Consider the following 19,342-nt stretch of genomic DNA (forward strand, 5'->3'; position numbering starts at 1 on the left):
TATATTACCAAGCAGAGATAGTAGTTTTCAGCTTAATTTTGATTTCGGAAAAATTATTACCTTCTAATATCAAATTTTTCATAGTGAAAAGAAGAAGAAAATGCCTCTTACTTGATGTGAAAATCCTGCCAACTGGCCAGTATTCATATGCTCTTCTAATTGCTGTAAAATGATCTGAGGATTACATGACCCCAGAAAATTCTAGAGGAAAAAAAATCAAAACACAGTTAATGGGAAAGTATTATTACTATTCTGTCAAATCTGAAAGGTTTTCATTTTTAAATTTGGAATATCTTTAGGAATTTCTATTATAGGAAAAAAAGCCCACCTCTATCATATAACAAAAAATTATGGAAATAAGGAAGGAGACATTTTACAAATACCTATTGTAATAGTAAGAGCTGTTTGACAAGCATTTTGTCATCCTAGGTGCCAAAAGGAATCTATTTAAATACTGAAATTTTGAAAAGCATCAACGGATGAGTTTATGAATAGTAAAAACAAACAAACAAACAAACAAACAAACGAACAAACCCCAAGTCAAAGACAAGCACAGATGGCTGTGAAAAAATGCAATGAACAGACAAAACGACAGATTAAAAAAAAAAAAAAAGTGTGTTTATTTATATAGTTCTCTATCTACTGGCTTATCTACCTTTGGGGAAATACTGCAAAACATTCCCAAGTGCTTTGTTCTATTTGTCTGTGTTGTAAAGGGAATGAGTTATTTTTTAAAGTTCTGTCCTCAAACTGCTCATGGCTCCTTTTGTCAGACACCCACATACAAAACCTTCTCTCTTATCTCTCACATCCAATCACTAAGTCAAGCTGCTCCATCCAGTTCATTCTCACTGCCACCATCCTACTCTAGGGACATATCCCCTCAAGCCTTCCCTGCCCATCCACATCCCTGCTGTTGTGTGTGGATCAAGTGAGATTCACCTCCAGTCAAGTGCAACAACTTCTCACTCATCTCTTCTTGCCTCCTCTCTCCTCTGATCAAGCCCATGGATTGTTCCTTATAAAACAGTTCCTGAGCAGTTAATTCACTTTACTCTTCCAGGAAAAGTGATTGCCCTCCCCACCTGTACCCGATAAAGGTCCAAATCCCTCTGAAGGCATCCCTCAGATGGATCTTGATCTATCTTTCAGGGTTATCGCCTGCTAAACCTGCATACAAATCTCCCACCCCAATCACACTGATGCACTCATGCTTCACAGGTCTGGTAAAAAGAAAATGCAACACTTTTGCAGGGGACATACAGCATGAGACTTTCTGTTTCTTTGGCAGCCCCAGAGGAATAATTTGCGAGATACCTTAATTTGCTGGTGTCTTTTTTCCGAGTGGGGCATGAGCATTAGACAGGCTAGTGCAAAAGCTGGAAGCTCTAACTGGACATACTGCCTGGCTACTCCAATCATGTCGAGATCATCTGAAACTGGACATCTTCAAGAGAGCACATGAATTTGTTAATACCAATCAAATTAATTTATGAATTAATTTGCTACCTGACTCTGCTTTCAAAGATTTTAAACATTGAAGTGCTGGGGCATAACATATGCTTAGTAATGAGTAACTTGAGTCTTTCACTGCATTCTTCGTGGAATAAAATAACCTGCCTACTGGAACACAGAGTACTGGTTGCTGCTGTGATTATGTCTGAAAGCCCACACATGCCTAAAGATACATGTCTTCTGAGTGTTCTCAGAAGACTCAAAACTTATGAGGTAACACTGCATAATTTAGGGTAGTTGTAAAAGTACTGTGTACATACATTAAAACTAATTTTAGAGAATGCTCACTGACCATGAGTTTATTAGCTGCACTGCATATGGAAAGTAGACATGGTAAAAATAGAAGACCGTCTATCTTAAAAGCAAGTGACTGGGCAGCCCAGGTGGCTCAGTGGTTTAGCGCCACCTTTGGCCCAGGGTATGATTCTGGGGACCTGGGATTGAGTCCCACATCAGGCCCCCTGCATGGAGCCTGGTTCTCTCTCTGACTGTGTCTCTCCGCCTCTCTCTCTCTCTCTCTCTCTCTGATGAATAAATAAATAAAATCTTAAAAAAAAAAAAAAAAAAAAAAAGCAAGCGGTGTGCTTAACTTCCCCAGAATGAATTATTGGAAAGAGAGGGGTTTTTTTGTTTTTTTGTTTTGTTTTGTTTTTTTTTTAAGATTTTTTATTTATTTATTCAGAGAGAGAGGGGGGGGCGGGCAGAGACACAGGCAGAGGTAGAAGCAGGCTCCATGCAGAGAGCCCGACGTGGGACTCGATCCAGGGTCTCCAGGATCACGCCCTGGGCTGCAGGTGGCACCAAACCGCTGCGCCACCGGGGCTGCCCGGAAAGAGAGGTTAATTAGAAATGAATTTTATAAGCAACACAGAGGACTTTTGGGGGTAGGAAAACAAGTATCTTACTTACTCTAGAATAGCGACGAGACTCTCACAGCAATCTGATAACTGACTGGGACTCAGAGGACAAGATGCTGAAAATAAACAACAGTAATGTGCACATACTCCCACGTATAGAGTTATAAAATGCTACTGTCAATGTTTCAGGGGAGAGAAAAATACCTGAAAGTAGGGGTATCTGAACCACACGCTGCCAAGCTTTGCTGAAGTAGGGAACCTGGGGAAACAAAAACACAATGGGATTCAAGCCTGGGGTATCACTAACTCTCTAGGTTCTGCAGTCGCAGAACTAACTATACTGAGAGGTTGTGTTCTGGATGCTAAGACCAAAATCATAAATTGGTATCTCTCTGTTCGAGATGGTTAGATTTTAGGATAGTATTCTTTCTTTCTTTTTTTTTTTTTTCCAAAGTAAACTCTACACCCAGTGTGAGTCTCAAATTCATGATCCTGAGATCAAGAGTCAAATGTTCTACTGACTGAGGCAGCCAGGTGCCCTTGGATGATTTTCTTCATAAGCGTATGGTTCAAGATCTTATCTTGATCTTAACGAATCTTGGCTGATTCGTTATTGTTTCATTTGAGGAAAAGAAGTGTCAGAACCAACTTAGAAAACAAAACTTAGACTGCTGTGTGCCAGACATTGTGTAAGAGCCACAGGAAAGGCACAAGCATGTAAGAGAAAGGATTTCAAAAAATGAATAAGGCAACAACATCAATTTCCACTCATAGGGGAGGGGTAAAATGACTTAATACATTTTACTCCTTATTATAGAGAAAAATTAAGAGTTAAAACTAATGAGGTGCTAAGAGCATTAAATATACAGGTCTCTTAAGATCCAACAATCCCACTCGTAAGGATATGCTGAAGAGAAACAAAAACATACATCCACATAAAAACTTGTACATAAATGTTCGTGGAACAGCATTATTTATAATAACCCAAAAACCCATCAACTGATGAATAGATAAATAAAATGTGAGTCTGTCCATACCGTGAACATTAGTTTAGAAAAAAGGGATGAAACCATGAAACGTGTGACCACACAGATAAACCTTGAAAACATGATGCTGAGTGAAGGGAGCACAAAAGGCCACATACTGCATGATTCCACTGATACAACATATCCAGCATAGACACTTCCAGGGGCTGGAAGAGGAAGGAATAGGGAGTGACTGCTAATGGATCTGGGGCATACTTTCAGGGTGAAAAAAACGTTCTAGAATTAGAGAACGGTGATGGTTGAGCAACATTATGAATATACTAAAAGCCACTTAATTGTACAATTTTTATTTCTTTATTTTTGAGAGTTTATTTATTTTTTTAGTAATCTCTACCCTCAATGTGGGGCTTGAACTCACGACCCCAAGATCAAGAGTCACATGCTCCATGGATTGATCCAACCAGGCACCCCTTAACTTTATGCTTTAAAAGTGTACATTTTACATGGGAATTGTATCTCAATTAAAAAAAAGAAAATAGATCTCTATGTGTTCTGTGAAACAGTCTCCGAGGCACCAAGGTTATATGGGAAAAAAAATTTTATCTAGAATGTCACTGCATTTATATGTACAAAAATGTATATACACCCACAGACACACAGACACATACCTATATAATAGGAGAGTTCTAGAAGAAAACATAAGATTGTGTAAATAGTAGCTATTTCTGGGGAGATAATTTTTCCCCCCCTGGGGAGATAATTTTGATGGGAAATGGTAAAGGAGAATTTTCATGTTTTACTCAATATATTTCTATACTGTTCTAATGTATTAAGCTAAGAATAGATTACTTATTTCCACATTATACATCATTATACATAGTGATGATTATGTGGTACACAACTTGTGAAATTTAGAAAAGATTAGTATGACATGGTGTCTGATTTAAATATCTTCCAAGTCCAGGAGGGGCAGCCAAATTACACTGAGACAGGTGTTACTGTAGAACCAGGGTCTGGAGAGCAGACATGAGGGTGTGGCTCCAGAGGCCTGGAGGGCTGGGACTGGTGAGGTCCTCCTCTGAGAGGTGACCTCTGAGCGAAGTACTGGTCCCGACACCACCTTAATGGGACATCGATTCCGTTCTTTACCGAGGAACCAGTTACTTTACCTAATGCACCCGGGTGCCACAAGTCCACTGAGTATTAATATTAAATTATTTTTGTTGTTGTTAAAGATTTATTTATTTATTTGAGAGAGAGAAAGAGAGAGCGCGAAGAGCGAGAAAGTGAGAGAGCAAGAGCATGAGTGTGTGTGAGCAGGGGGAGGGGCAGAGGGAAAGAGAGAGAATCGCACTCAAGCAGACTCTCTGCTGAGCACAGAGCCTGATGAGAGGCTCCAACCCACCACCCTGAGATCAAGATCTGAGCCAAAATCAAGAGTCCATACTTAACCGACCAAGCCACCCAGGCGATCCTAAAGATTAAATTCTACAAAATTTACTTTGGGAAACTACATACCTGCCATAAAGAATGGATACTAGAGATGGAGGTTAAAACTTTCCTTAGATAAGGAATCTGTGAAAAAAATAAAATACAGTTTGGAAATTACCAAAATGGAAAACTTAAACATGAAATAGCAGATTCTTCAATTTTCAAAAGAAGTATCAGTAAAATGTATTTGCCATGAGAACGATCAGGGAAGCTCACTTACTAAATCACAAATATCAAAAAGGGTCAGGGAAGCTTCCATTTCTTTCCAGCAAAATTTATGTCATTTTTGAGTTAGCACTTTCTCTGGTCCAACACCAAGTTAAGTTTGGCACAAACCCAAGGAGAGTGAATGTTTGCAGCATACAGCTGTTCAATCACAAGTATGTGCAGAATGCTGAAGAGTTGCTCTGCAAGAGCTTTTACAGAACCCTCAGCCCAGGGCATGGAGTCTTACCATATTGAAGCCAAGGAGCTTTTGCAAGAGTCCATTCCAAAGCTGCAGGTCATAGATTTTGTATTCTAAGCAAAGCTCAGTCACCAATCTGACTGCCTGAAGAGAAAAGAAAAAAACAAAACAAAACAAAACAAAATCATACTGCTTCAAAATACCAGGAAATGAAACCACCCATAGAAAAGGTAGGCAGGGCAGCCCCGGTGGCACAGCGGTTTAGCGCTGCCTGCAGCCTGGGGTGTGATCCTGGAGACCTGGATCGAGTCCCACATCGGGCTTCCTGCATGGAGCCTGCTTCTCCCTCTGCCTGTGTCTCTGCCTCTCTCTTTGCTCTCTCTGAATGAATAAATAAATAAATCTTAAAAAAAAAAGAAAAGGTAGGCAGCTAACACACAAAATACACTCATAATCTAGGTGCGTCTATTTCCTGATTTCAGTAAAGCCCCCTATCTCTCTAATAAATCAAGGAAAAAAATTCTTCTTGCTGAAATGAATTCAAACAGCATTTTGGACTTTCCCCGCTGTCTTCTTTCTACCCAAGAATGGTTTGCCTTTTGGCCCCATAATCTTTATGCCCTAGGTTTCAACTGCCTCAGAGACTGAATTCCCACAGTCAGTGAGAAGGAAGAGAACCAACACCCCTCCTGGCATAGGGACAGCCTCTTCTCCCCACCCGGATGAGGACACACAGGCTCTAGGAAGGGATTATAGAAGTGTCCTCTTGCTGGTGGGGATCAGGACCTAAGCATTAAGGGACAGAGGTAAGGGGAGCCTCCAAGTTGTTTGTTACCTATCAAGCTAGGAAAGTAGAAATGGTCTCAGAGCAGTAGACTTGTTCAGGAATAAAGAGTTTCTCCAGTTTCAGGCATTTGAGTGAATACAAGAGCATCTGAGAAGATGGGGGCCCCACCCCAGACAACTCCATGTACATACCAAGGATTCATGGCTGTGGTTTTTCCATAGACCCTTAATCATTCCTTCTTTAGGACTGTTGCAAAATAATTCGTATGTGATGGGGATATTCAAAGTCTCAAATGATGCCAGAAAAGTTATACATTTCAAGTAAGATCTGGAAAACAGGTATTAATGGGAATCATTCTTACAAGCCACATTTACATTTAAGATAAAAGCCACCATAGGGCAGGGCACCTGGGTGGCTCTGTGGTTGAGCGTCTGCCTTTGGCTCAGGTTGTGAGCCCAGGGTCCTGGGATTGAGTCATGTATTGGGCTCCCCATGGGGAGCCTGCCTCTCCCTCAACCTATGTCTCTGCCTCTCTCTCTGTGTCTCTCATGAATAAATAAAAAAAATCTAAAAAAAATAAAAAAATAAAATAAAAAAAAAAGCCACCATAGGGCAATGTTAGGCCTGCTTGTTTTCAAATGTCTATTTTTTAGGCTTCTAAATATATTCACTGAATATTAGAAAGAAATCAATATGAGCAAGATTAAGAAAGCATTCAGTTCCTAAATGCTTCAAAAAACTAGGGGAACAAAATGTTTTCAGAGGTCTATGTCCCCTTTGCTAAAATGGCAAGGACATTCAACGTAGCAGAACTAGGTATATACACAGCTACTCTAATGCACTCTTACAAAGTAAGGGGCTTAAGTGTACGCTCCCAAAGAACCGATCTATTTCCTGTTTCTTTTTTTTTTCTTTCTTTCTCTTTTTTTTTTTTAAAGTAAGCTCTACACCCAACTTGGAGCTTGAACTCATGATCCTAAGATCAAGAGTCACATGTTCTACCAACTGAGCCAGCCAGGCACCCGTGTTTCCTATTTATTAACACAATTTTAAAAATTCTACTTACTTCACTTCTTCCATGGGTTTTTTGAAGAGAGATTCTATAGTTTCCTTGTCAGCCAAATATAGGAGACACTGAAGAGCTCGTGCTCTGTGGGCAAAAGTTAACTGGCGCACACCCAATGTCTGTAAAATCAAAGCAGGTTTGCAGAGACACGCATGCTGTAGTTGGGTACATGAGTTTCAACTTAGGTAACATAAATGTCATTAAAAAAAAAAAAAAATCAGTCAATCTCTTCTCTTAGGGAGCCAGTGATTCTCAAAGCATGGTCCATGGACCCCTGGTAGGCCTTCCTCAGACTCTTTCAAGTAGGAAAAGGTCAAAACTACTTTCACATTAATACTAAGATGTTATTTGCCTTTAGACTGTGTGATATTTGCGCTGATGGATAAAACAACCAGTGCTAGTCAGGGTAGGAACACCCATTTGCTGGGGCAGCCATGGCATTCTTTACAGCCAAACAAAAGTGACTTCCACTTAACAAGGTTCTTGATGGAGCAGTAAAAATTAATTTTATGAAACTTCAACTCTTAAATATATTAATGAGTTCATGCTTGAATACATATTAATTAATTAAGATGTATTCATCAATGTTCTGTGTGACCAAATGGGAAGCATATGTAAAGCATACTACAGGACTGACGGTTTCTCAGGGAAAAGCACATGTATGAATGAACTGTGAGCTGAACTAGGCACTTTTCACAGACCACTATTTTTATTTGAAACTATGACTATCAGATAAACTAATATGCAAGGGGGAAAAATGGATTTTCTCCTCAGTTGCTGTCGAGGACATACAACCAGCAACCTCTGATTTCCCCTCTTTCCTTCCTTCTATCCAAGACCCATTTGCCTCCTGGCTCTACACTCTTTCTCTCCCTCAGTTCCAACTACCTCAGAACATTCCTAGAGACAAAAGCCTGAAGGCTAAAGAGATGGTGTTGCCTTTAGATAAAAGGGAAAATTTAGCCAGCTAAAGTCTAGTGGAGAGAGAAGGAGGAATGGCTGGAGGGTACAGCCCATCCTGCAGGGCCCCTGGTAGTAGGAATGTTGCCTAACCAAGGAGTTAATAACTTTGAATGTAGATAACCATGGGAATTGTCAATAGGTTCAGTTTGCCAAACAGGACGTTATGGAAGCCAGCACTAAATGGGGCTTGCTGACACTATAATCCTGATTACAATGTAAGATATGCAGTACTCTGAATAAGTGTGTAAGTGAGCATTATGTTAAACATCTGTTAATGATACCAAGCATGGTAAATATGAAGGAAAAAATGTTAAGCTCTCATGCAAAGATGAGTTTTGACTCCATGTCTAGGGCTTACAGTTGTAGCTGATGTTGCAAACACGAACAGCATTCTTGAACTGTAATCAATCGGACGAGGCAGAAGAAGATACAAGACTCTGGGGAAAAATATTTTAAATTACATTTAGATTTTAATTTAGTGATAGAGCACCTAAACAACAGACCTGTTTTACAGTCCTTAGAAAAAGTCACAAGGCATCCCAAACATGGGCCTGAAGTGTTTGGGGTCAAAGACATTTTTGCCTTTCCCCTTAATGGATGCTTAATCTTTTCTTGAGTGAGTTCCAATAATAGCTAAAGATGATAAAAACAATAAATGTTAGGCCTCAGTCTTCTCATCTATAAAACAGCTCATCAATCTCTGACAGTTTTTTAATTTTTAAATTTAAAAAAAAAGATTTTTATTTATTTATTCACAACAGAGAGAGAGAGAGAGGCAGGCAGAGACACAGGCAGAGGGAGACGGAGAGAAGCAGGCTCCATGTGGGGAGTCCGATGTGGGACTCGATCCCAGGTCTCCAGGATCACACCCCGGGCTGAAGGCAGTGCCAAACTGCTGGGCCACCAGGGCTGCCCAATCTCTGACAGTCTAAATTCTACTTAAGAAATTAATACAGACTATAGGGATCCTTGGGTGGCTCAGCGGTTTGGCGCCTGCCTTTGGCCCAGGGTGTAATCCTGGAGTCCTGGGATCGAGTTCCACATCGGGCTCCCTGCATGGAGCTGGCTTCTCCCTCTGCCTGTGTCTCTGCCTCTCTCTCTGTCTCTCTCTGTCTATCGTGAATGAATGAATAAAATCTTAAAAAAAAAAAAAAAAGAAATTAATACAGACTATAGGGCAGCCTGGATGGCTCAGCGGTTTAGCGCCTGTCTTCGGCCCAGGGCATGATCCTGGAGACCCAGGATTGAGTCCTACGTCGGGCTCTTACATAGAGTCTGCTTCTCCCTCTGCCTGTGTCTCTGCCTTTCTCTCTCTGTGTCTCTCATGAATAAATAAATAAAATCTTTTTTAAAAAAAGAAATTAATACAGACTATAGCTACAAAGTACATTGGACACTATAATGGAGAATTCTGTTTTAATTCATAGGACCTGTTAAATGTTTAACCTCTAGACTCAGACCTGACTGGCCCCCTTCCAGAGGAGAGTAAGATGGATAGGGTGGGTGTATGTGGTACGAAGGAGGGAGAGGGTAGAACTGTCAGTGGGAAAAGGCAAGAAGCTACAAAATTGGTAAGAAATATCCCTTTGGGAGCTCCCTAGGATTTTCTTTTCTTCTCTCTCTTTGAATGGTTTCCCTCTAAGACTTTCTGTTGTGACTGATTCAGTTACACATTGCAGGATGAATCTACCTCTTGCTTATTAGACAAAGGTGCCCCTGTGTTTAAAAGACTAAGCAAGGACAAGGTGGAGTCCACAGGAAAGGAAGGAATGGAGGGGGTGGTAAGCCAGCTCTGCCCAAACCAGGAGAAATTCTTCTCTTGGGTTTGTTGTTCTACATCCTTTCTCACTATCAGATCTCCAAGGCTGATGCAGAGCTTCACAGGTGACTTGACCTACTTTTGGTCTAGAGCAGGAATGGCAAAAAGCTGGCATGCATGTCACCAATCCCTCCCCCATGCCTATGCCAAGCATCATTAATGGATTACCACATCCTTTCTGATTTAGGTCCAGATATAGTAGGCAAGCCGTGACCAATTAGATTTAGCCCATTAGATGAAACCTTGGTCTCAAGTCTTCGGTTAGAAGGTAAAAGGAATCCTAGTGACCCATATCAGAACCAGCCTAGCTCTCCAGAGTAAGAGAATACATAGGGGTCTGGAGCCAGAGTTGTAGAAAATAAAAGAGTTCTCCTTTGCTTGAGGTGCATCCTCTGCTAAAGGTATTCTAGGAACCCTCTACATTAGTAGGGACTCACTGAGGTTTCAGAAATTCTGGGTCTTGGTTGTTTATTTATTCCACTGGAGACAGTTGTATATACTCATGGCCATATATCAATTAAGTGATTCTTCTCAGAGACTCTGACCCAAGTTACATGAAGAAAATCTTTTCAAAACCAACCTCTGACAGATTTATTGTAAGATTCCAACTCGGCAATAAGATACAAACACATGTAAGTAAAGAAAAAGTACCTTTGTAGTGCTTCATCTTCTTGAAGTTCAAATAATTCTGATGGTTTCTTTGAAAAAGTGGAAAAAAAAAAGGTAAAAAAAAACTACAGAAAAGTTTGTTGACTATATAAGATAACACAACTAGATGAAAAACCCAATATACAGAATTATGTTTACAGAGAAGAAATTAGATTTTTCCTTTTAAAAGGGGGTTTCCTCGGGGTACCTGGATGGCTCAATGGTTGAGCAACTGCCTTTGGCTCAAATAGTGATTCCAGAGTTCTGGGATTGAGTCCTGCAGCAGGCTCCCAGAGTCTGCTTCTCCCAATCTCTCTCTCATGAATTAATAAAATCTTTAAAAAAATAAAAAATAAAATAAAAATTGGGCAGCCCTGGTGGCGCAGCGGTTTGGCGCCGCCTGCAGCCTGGGGTGTGATCCTGGAGACCTGGAATCGAGTCCCACATCTGGCTCCCTGCATGGAGCCTGCTTCTCCCTCTGCCTGTGTCTCTGCCTCTCTCTCTGTGTCTATGAATAAATAAATAAAATCTTAAAAAAAAAAAGAAGGAACTTACACATATTTAAAAAAAAAAAAAAAAAAAAAGTTAAAAAGAGTTTCCTCACATTTATTCAGTCAGGAAATATTTGCTGAGCACTTACTATGTGCCAGGCACAATTCCAAGCACAAGGGTTGCCTGAGTGAACAAAATAAATGCTCCTATCTCCCAGTGCTTACAGTCACTGGGTAACTTTTAAAAGGAAAAGACTCCATGGATTAGAAATGAGTTGGTCAGTAATTCAGTATTGAGCTACAGGGACTTACAAAGCCATGTGCAAGATGCTAGATACAGACACAGGTCCTGGCCTCAAGGTGCTTGAGTTTAATTCTCCAAATTTACATAGAGGTTAAAACATGCTGGTTTCTGAGTCAACCATAGATTCTATATGGCCTAGCTATGCTTCTGGGTACAATAAAGCTCAGTCCTTCTCTTCATAGACACTTTAAAAAATATATATTTTATTTGAGAGAGGGGGCATGAACCAGGGGTAGAGGCAGAGAGAGAAGCAGGCTCCCTGCTGAGCAGGGAGCTCGATGTGAGACTCGATCCAGGACCATGAGATCATGACCTAAGCCAAAGGCGTAGGTCAACCATGTTAGTTGGTTGAGTCAAAGATGGCTCAACCGACTGAGCCACCCAGGTACCCCTCTTCGTAGACACTTAATAAATAAATACTTGTTACATTGAATACTAAGGGATATCAACACTAATTAAAAACCTAATGTCATTTCAGTTACAGCATTTGTTTACAAATAGATTTTTTTTTTCAGGCATATCTGCCTAGGCAGATAAAGGAAGTCTCCCTGATTGAGTTCTGCCTGAAAACACAGAAGCAGTACAGAAAATTCTGCATTTGGATTGCTGAATTGTAGCATAAGTTTAGATGTTAACGACACTATTTCTCTAAAAAATTGAAACTATATGCCTCCTGATGTCATACACTGAAAAAAAAACCTACATGGTGTTCTTGCCAAAAAGACATAACCTGAATCTAATCATGAGAAACATCGTAAGAATGAGACATTTTGCAAATCAATTAGCCAGATCCCTTTAAAAAGATCAATATCCTACCACAGTCAAAACAGACTGGTGGGCAGCCCTGGTGGCTCAGCGGTTTAGTGCCGCCTTCAGTCCAGGGTGTGAACCTGGAGACCGGGGATGGAGTCCCACATCAAACTTCTTGCATGGAGCCTGCTTCTCCATCTGCCTGTGTCTCTGCCTCTCTCTCTCTGTGTCTCTCTCATTAATAAATACATAAAATCTTTTAAAAAAAAAAGCAGACTGGTGTAGAAATCATCAACATATGCAAAACTGGGTTATCTGTGTGGTGGGGAAAGGAGTTTGAAGAGAAGCAAATTAGGGACGCCTGGGTGGCTCGGGGGTCGAGAGTCTGCTTTGGCTCATGTTGTGATCCTGGGTCCGCGGATTGAATCTTGCATCGGGCTCCCTGCAGGGAGCATGCTTCTCCCTCTGCCTATGTCTCTACCTCTCTCTGTGTCTTTATGAATAAATAAATAAAATTTAAAAAAAAAGAGCAAGTTATTAAATTGTCTCAGTTTAATAGTTATAAAAGGAAATATAGTTAACTATGTAATAGGGACACCCGGTTATTTAAATTCACATGAGCTATTAGGGCAAATTAGACATCATATGCTTCCTCATTTCATACCCTGAGAAGGACATGATACCACTTAGGCAGGATTCTCTCTCTCTCTCTCTCTCTCTTTTTTTTTTTTTTTTAAGATTTTATTTATTTATTCACAAGAGACACACACACAGAGAGAGAGAGAGAGAGAGAGAGGCAGAGATCACACCCTGGGCCAAAGGCAGGCACTAAACTGCTGAGCCACCCGGGCTGCCCAGATTTGAGCTCTGTGTTGTATCAATAGTGTTATCAATTTTAAATTATTTAATTTTGATCATTATAATGTGGTTAAGAGAAAAGCCTTGTTCTTAGGAAATATCAACTTGTTAAGGTGTAAAGAGGCATGCCATATGCAATTCATTCTCAGTCCAGAAAGATATTACAAGTAAATATATTATAGGGCAAAGAAAATATGGCAAAATATTAAACACTGAAGGAGCTGGGTGTATAGGAATTCTTTAAAACTATTGCAACTTTTCAGTATATTTAAAATTATTTCAAATAAAGAGTCACATTAATCTAAGAACAGGCCACTTCTTTTATATAAGAGTTCATCTGGAATCACCAATTAAAAAAGTAAAATAGTTGCAAAACAATATTTAAATGAAAAGAAAAAGGAAACTTCATTATAACTCATCAGATAACAGAAGGTATTAAAAGCAGCAAATGTTCCTTGTTCTAAGAGTGTGAACTCTTAATTAGAAGCTTCTGTCAGTGTGGGATAACAGATGTAACAATAGATCCTCTTGGAGAATGGACTTACCTCACTAGGTTTTGTGGACAGGCACAGCCACTTCTCCAACAACATGTCCCAGACCTTCTCCAAATTAATTTCATTAACTTCGGCAATTTCTTTGGCGGCTGTGTGAATATCTGAGATATTCAAGATAAAGGATTTTAAAAAGAAAAACCCAAGTTTTCAATGAAAGATAACTGAGAATCAAAATGATAGTTCTTGAGCAGAAAGATAAGTGGCATTTTGTCTTCACCTGGATAATCTTTGCCAGACGAGTTCTGAATTCTTTGACTTATGCTAGGGTGTTCGTACAGATTGACAATGAGATGTGCTGGTTTTCCTATCACTCTTAGATATTCCGTGGAGTTTAGCTTGTGGGCTATGAGCACAGCTTCAGTGCCTGATCGTCGGTACTGAATATGAAGCTTCTTCAACAAAGCCTCTGCTTTTTCACGTGTTTCATCCTTTAAAAAAAACCCACACAGGTAAAAAGAGAATCTCATGCTCTAAACCTCAGGTGAAATGAAGAATCTATCTTTGTCAATTGAGGTCCCTCCCTGCCTTAAGTTACATTCTTACATAGCTACATAAACCCTAATCTTTCTTCATTTTAGGCATACAACCCTTAAAGATGCCCGATATGAGGACAAGATGAGAAGGTATACCAGAGGAGCACAATTTAAGTGAAAAGAGACAGGAACCATCCACTGTGTAATTCAGACACACCTGAGATGGAATATTCTGTAGCCACCTCTCAGCCAGATACAGGCAGAATTTCAAGCTAGACATCTTGAAGGAACCTGAGAAGACAAAGATCCTTAATTAAGCAAATGTTAATCTTTTCAAGACAAATGTATTTGAGTCAAATTAAAAAGACTATTTTTTAAAAATGAGAATGCATTCTCAGAGTAAAAATACAATTTAAATAGGACAGAAGGATACATACATTTTAACCAAAACGAGGTAAGATCATAGAGGTAGTACAGTTCACTGTTCTCACTTAATATACTTTATATATATATGTGTATATATATATATATATATACATATACATGTACATGTACATATATACATATACATATATATACATATATATAGCTTGGGTATCTTTCCAAATCAACTACACAGTATTTCATTATATGAATATGCTCTCTCTCTTTTTTTTTTTTTCCTATATGCTCTCTTTTTAAAACAAGTTCCTGACAAATAAGCATTAAAAAAAAAAATTAGTTGGGCAGCCCAGGTGGCTCAGCAGTTTAGCGCCGCCTTCAGCCCAGGGCCTGATCCTGGAGACCCGGCATCGAGTCCCACATCGGGCTCCCTGCATGAAGCCTGCTTCTCCCTCTGCCTGTGTCTCTGACTCTCTCTTTCTGTGTGTGTGTGTCTCATGAATAAATAAATAAACTCTTAAAAAAAAAAATAGTTCTGAGGTGCCTGGGTGGCTTAGTCTATTAAACATCTGCCTTCGGCTCAGGTCATGATCCGGGGGTCCTGGGATCAAGCCCAAGTCAAGCTCCCTGCTCAGCAGGAAGTCTGCTTCCTCTCTCTTCCTCTGCCCCTCCTCCCTACTTGTTCTCTCTTTCTCTCTCACATAAATAAATAAAATCTTTAAAAAAATTTTTTAAGTTATTTTCAACTTGTTACAAATAAAAACATGGCAATAAGTGCCTGTGCTTGTGTGTTCTTTGGTTATGCAAGAACATATAAAGATTTATCACCAGAAATGTGACTGGATATTAGGAAACATCAGTTTCTATCCCTACCAACAAGATGGAGGAGCGCCCACATCTCTGCAGCCTGATAAGCTTCAGGGACCCTTGCTGAATTGACTGGAGCCTTTTCAATATTCAGCAAATTTTAACAATGTCAGCAATGCACCAAGTGCAGTGAAGTGAAAACAGGACACACAACATTTTAAACTAACATCAATAGCTTTAAATGCCTCTCCTTAAAGACAGAGAAGTCCATTTTCTTTTTTACTGCAAGTTCAAAACAAGAAGCCAAACATTTTGAGCCTATTTAGAGGAAGAATCCATACCTTCTGGGATATCCTGGGCAAGACTTATGCCAATAGCCACAGCCCACTCTGGGTTAACTATAGACAGTAAGTAGGATTCAATGGTTTGAGTGATCTTAGTTATTTCCTTGTTAATCAGTGTTGAGGATTTAGCTTCTGTTAACTTCAGGAGCTTGGGCTTCAGTTTTTTTTCAAAAACATGCTTGGCAGTAGACACATACAGAGTGTCCAAAGAGAACTTCAAAGAGAGGAAAAGAAAAGTCTGTTTTATATGAGCACCTTTAAGGGTTTTACCCGAAAGCCACATAAAATCCTTCTATACGGGGTCTAAGTTAACTAGAGGGTATAAAGATACATCTTACCTTCATTAACTTAGAAATCAAGAGCAGTGTTGGGAAAGATTCTTCACTGAGTTCTGTAGCTAAAAAGGAAATGAGAAAAAATATGATTTGGTTAAGAAATTTTTTTTTGGCTATTCAATAACAGTCATAAGAAATTAAGGAACATACATAAAATTTTCCAGAAGTTCTGTGCTGTGCCAAAGAATATTAGGTGAAAAGGCAGTCTAGTTTGGGCGGCTGATGGCAAACTTATCACATGCTCCAACATATACTGATACTCTAGGTCCACTGGAGGAGATATTCTTCTGTATGATTTTAAATGTTTCAGAAGACTCAATGCCTATATTAAAATATAAATGTAATTTCCTGTGAGATTAAACCAATCCTGTTTCTGAATTGTCTAGCTTGATAGCATCATGGATTTCCATTTCTGTGATGGTCTTGTTTTCAAAAAGATAAACAAAACTTCTATAGTTTTACCTCTAAGGTTATCCTTCTAAATCAAAACCATAATTTATACAATGATTAAAGAAATTATGTGTGGAGAAACTAATGGAATCCTGTGGTTGGTGGGGTCTTTGTGAATTTGACAGTTTCCCATGCCTTCTCCCAACAGTATGAGAGATCTAAAAAATATTTGGTTTCATTTTAAATACATAAGCAGTAGATCTAAAATTAACCCTTTACATCCTTTACTTTTTGTTAGCTTAAATCTGATATTTTGGGGGCCTGCAAAACCTTTTGAATCAACACATTGTCTCTTAATTTTTAAAATCCAATTTAAAAAGAGATAAAAGCTACTATGACCAAAATTCAGAAAAGACTAAGAAACTACTGAAAGCACTAGAATTGAGTCAGTCCTACCTACCAATGTAGTAAGTGGACTCGAACTCGGGTTCCACATAATACATCTTTTCCCCTTCTTTTGAATCACAAAAATTTTGCTTTAATTCTTCCAAATTAGTATTTCAGTGACTTCATGCCCTTGGACAAGTTTAAATTGCTTTAGTAAAGCAAAAATAGGATTAAGGTAAATGATAAAATATAGAAAGCATGAAAAGTCTTTTTACTTCTGTATGCCTTTCAAAGAAGACAGGAGTAAAATACAGAGCAGAAAGGATAGTCCAGAAAGATAATACATGACTGCAATTCTGTAAATGTCCAAAAAGCAGCATAAAGGTAATTTTTAAATGTATAATATATTAGCTATACCTGATTAATATTGATGTTGGTTATCTCATCATCAGCTCTTTCTATAACTTTTAGGATGACTTCAATCATTTCATAGTCATAGGGATCCAACTATATAAAAATTTAAAAATATCAAAACTTAAGATCATGCCAGGCCAAAAGATGGTTTTATTCAATAATGGTCATCAGTACAGATCATAAATATAAAACCTTAGTGCACTATGGTGTTAGATTATTGTTTTAAAAATGAACTGAAATGGGGAAGTCTGAGTGGCTCAGTCAGTTAAGTGTCTGGCTGTTGATTTCAGCTGAAGTCATGATCTCAGGGTCATGAAATTAAGCCTCAAGCCCCTTGTTTGGCTCTATGCTGGGTGTGGAAACTGCTTAAGATTCTCTCTCTCCTTCACCCTCTGCCCTTCCCCCCACCCATGCCCTCATGAGCACTCTCAAAAAACAAACAAAAAAGTCAAACTGAAATGGTTTTATCTGAAATGTTTTTATCTCTAAAACTAGCTCTTTATGAAGATAAACATTCTTTAAAATGTTTCCAAAGTAACTTTAAAAAGAAAGCTGTAAATAAAAATAAATAAATAAATAAATAAATAAATAAATAAATAAATAAATAAATAAAATAGAAAGCTGTTCTTAGGGTATTAAAAATCTAGAAAGAATAAATATATCAAAATTTCAAAATTTTGTAAGACTTTTATTTTATTACAAGATTTTATTTATTTATTCATGAGAGACACAGAGAGAGAGAGAGAGAGAGGCAGAGACACAGGCAGAAGGAGAAGCAGGCTCCATGTAGGGAGCCTGATGTGGGACTCGATTCCATGACTCCAGATCAGGCCCTGAGCCAAAGGCAGACACTCAACCACTGAGTCACCCAGGCATCCCTTGTAAGACTTTTAACTTAGAATTCTATGTCTTCCATTTAAGATGGGAAAAGTTAAAAAAAAAAAAAAAAAAAAAAAAAATAGATGGGAAAAGTACAATTGGAGGAAATGGACCTTTTTTTGGAAATGATGTAACTGGAAATGAGGCCTCCAAGAAAAAGTTTCTCAAAGGATTCCATTCTGGCTCTAATCATATACTGAAATGCAAAAATTAATTGGGTGGCACCTATATATGTTCATAAAAAGAAAGAAGTATTCTCTTTGTTCTTTGTTTCTGCCCACACATTACTTTTTTTCCCATTTCTTAAATGCCAAATAAAGTCACAAGAATAACCACAGTGAACTAAGTGGGAAGATGATTTCTTGTTTTTTTTTTTTTTTAATTTTTATTTATTTATGATAGTCACACAGAGAGAGAGAGAGAGAGAGGCAGAGACATAGGCAGAGGGAGAAGCAGGCTCCATGCACTGGGAGCCAGACGTGGGACTCAATCCCGGGTCTCCAGGATCGCGCCTTGGGCCAAAGGCAGGCACCAAACTGCTGCGCCACCCAGGGATCCCCGGAAGATGATTTCTGTAGTACCTAGAACTTTTGAGCAAGTCTGTATTATTTTTGGCTGAATTTCACGCAAAATATAAAACTTTAGTATTTCTTGTTGTCTTATAATTGTCCTCGCCCTTCTATCCACTTTTACTCCCCCAAGAAACAATCCCTCAAACTAAAAGTTCCAATTCTCAGGAAGATCTAAGAAAATAATCAAACGAAGAGGGCAAATACGTACATATACATATATGAAAATATTCATTTTAACAACGTAATAGTGAAATGTACAAACAATTTAAATGTCCATCTATAAAGGCCTGGTTAAATACAGTGTGTTTCGGGATACCTGAGTGGCTCAACGGTTAAGTGTCTGCCTTCAGCCTTCAGCTCAGGGCGTGATCCTGGAGACCCGGGATCGACTCCCACATTGGGCTCCCTCCATGGAGCCTGCTTCTCCCTCTGCCACTGTCTCTGCCTCTCTCATGAATAAATAAATAAATAAAATCTTTAAAAAAAAATAAAAAAATAAATATAGTGTGTTTCATCCATATTGTGGAATAATATGTATCTGTCAAAAATGAGACAGATATATGTGTACTGACATGTAATGATAATATATTAAGTGAAAAAAAAAGAGTAATAGAATAGGATATTTAACCTAAGATAGTCACCAAACTACTAACATTTTTAACATAGATATGGGCATGGGGTTATAGAGAAATTTCACTTTTTGATTTTATATTTCTCTCTAGTTTGATCTTTTTCAAAGAATGTGCTATCTTCAAAAATCTGGAAAAGGCTATTTCTATTTTTAGAAAAAAAAAGACAGGAAAACTACTATGTTAAATTATATTAAAAAGAGGGGTGCTTGGGTGGCTCAGTGATTAAGCATCTG

At 38.7% G+C, this 19,342-nt stretch overlaps 1 protein-coding gene across 8 annotated transcripts in view; it reads right to left on the bottom strand.

Moving 5' to 3' along the window:
- KNTC1 (kinetochore associated 1) overlaps positions 1-19,342 on the bottom strand; it is a 90,338-nt gene that overhangs the window by 15,301 nt on the left and 55,695 nt on the right. For all 8 annotated transcript variants that reach the window (XM_072802345.1, XM_072802349.1, XM_072802351.1 and 5 more), the window contains 17 exons: positions 17,030-17,119; positions 15,986-16,157; positions 15,839-15,897; positions 15,498-15,714; positions 14,186-14,259; positions 13,713-13,923; positions 13,487-13,596; positions 10,542-10,588; positions 8,430-8,508; positions 7,109-7,227; positions 6,234-6,369; positions 5,304-5,399; positions 4,877-4,933; positions 2,577-2,631; positions 2,425-2,488; positions 1,318-1,447; positions 112-201 (listed from right to left, as the gene is read on the bottom strand). In XM_072802345.1, coding sequence (XP_072658446.1) covers positions 112-201; positions 1,318-1,447; positions 2,425-2,488; positions 2,577-2,631; positions 4,877-4,933; positions 5,304-5,399; positions 6,234-6,369; positions 7,109-7,227; positions 8,430-8,508; positions 10,542-10,588; positions 13,487-13,596; positions 13,713-13,923; positions 14,186-14,259; positions 15,498-15,714; positions 15,839-15,897; positions 15,986-16,157; positions 17,030-17,119 — 1,806 coding nt within the window. The remainder of the gene's footprint in view (positions 1-111; positions 202-1,317; positions 1,448-2,424; positions 2,489-2,576; positions 2,632-4,876; positions 4,934-5,303; positions 5,400-6,233; positions 6,370-7,108; positions 7,228-8,429; positions 8,509-10,541; positions 10,589-13,486; positions 13,597-13,712; positions 13,924-14,185; positions 14,260-15,497; positions 15,715-15,838; positions 15,898-15,985; positions 16,158-17,029; positions 17,120-19,342) is intronic.

Source organism: Canis lupus, chromosome 27 (genome assembly GCF_048164855.1).
Source record: "Canis lupus baileyi chromosome 27, mCanLup2.hap1, whole genome shotgun sequence".
In the NCBI taxonomy this organism is placed as follows: Eukaryota; Metazoa; Chordata; class Mammalia; order Carnivora; family Canidae; genus Canis; species Canis lupus.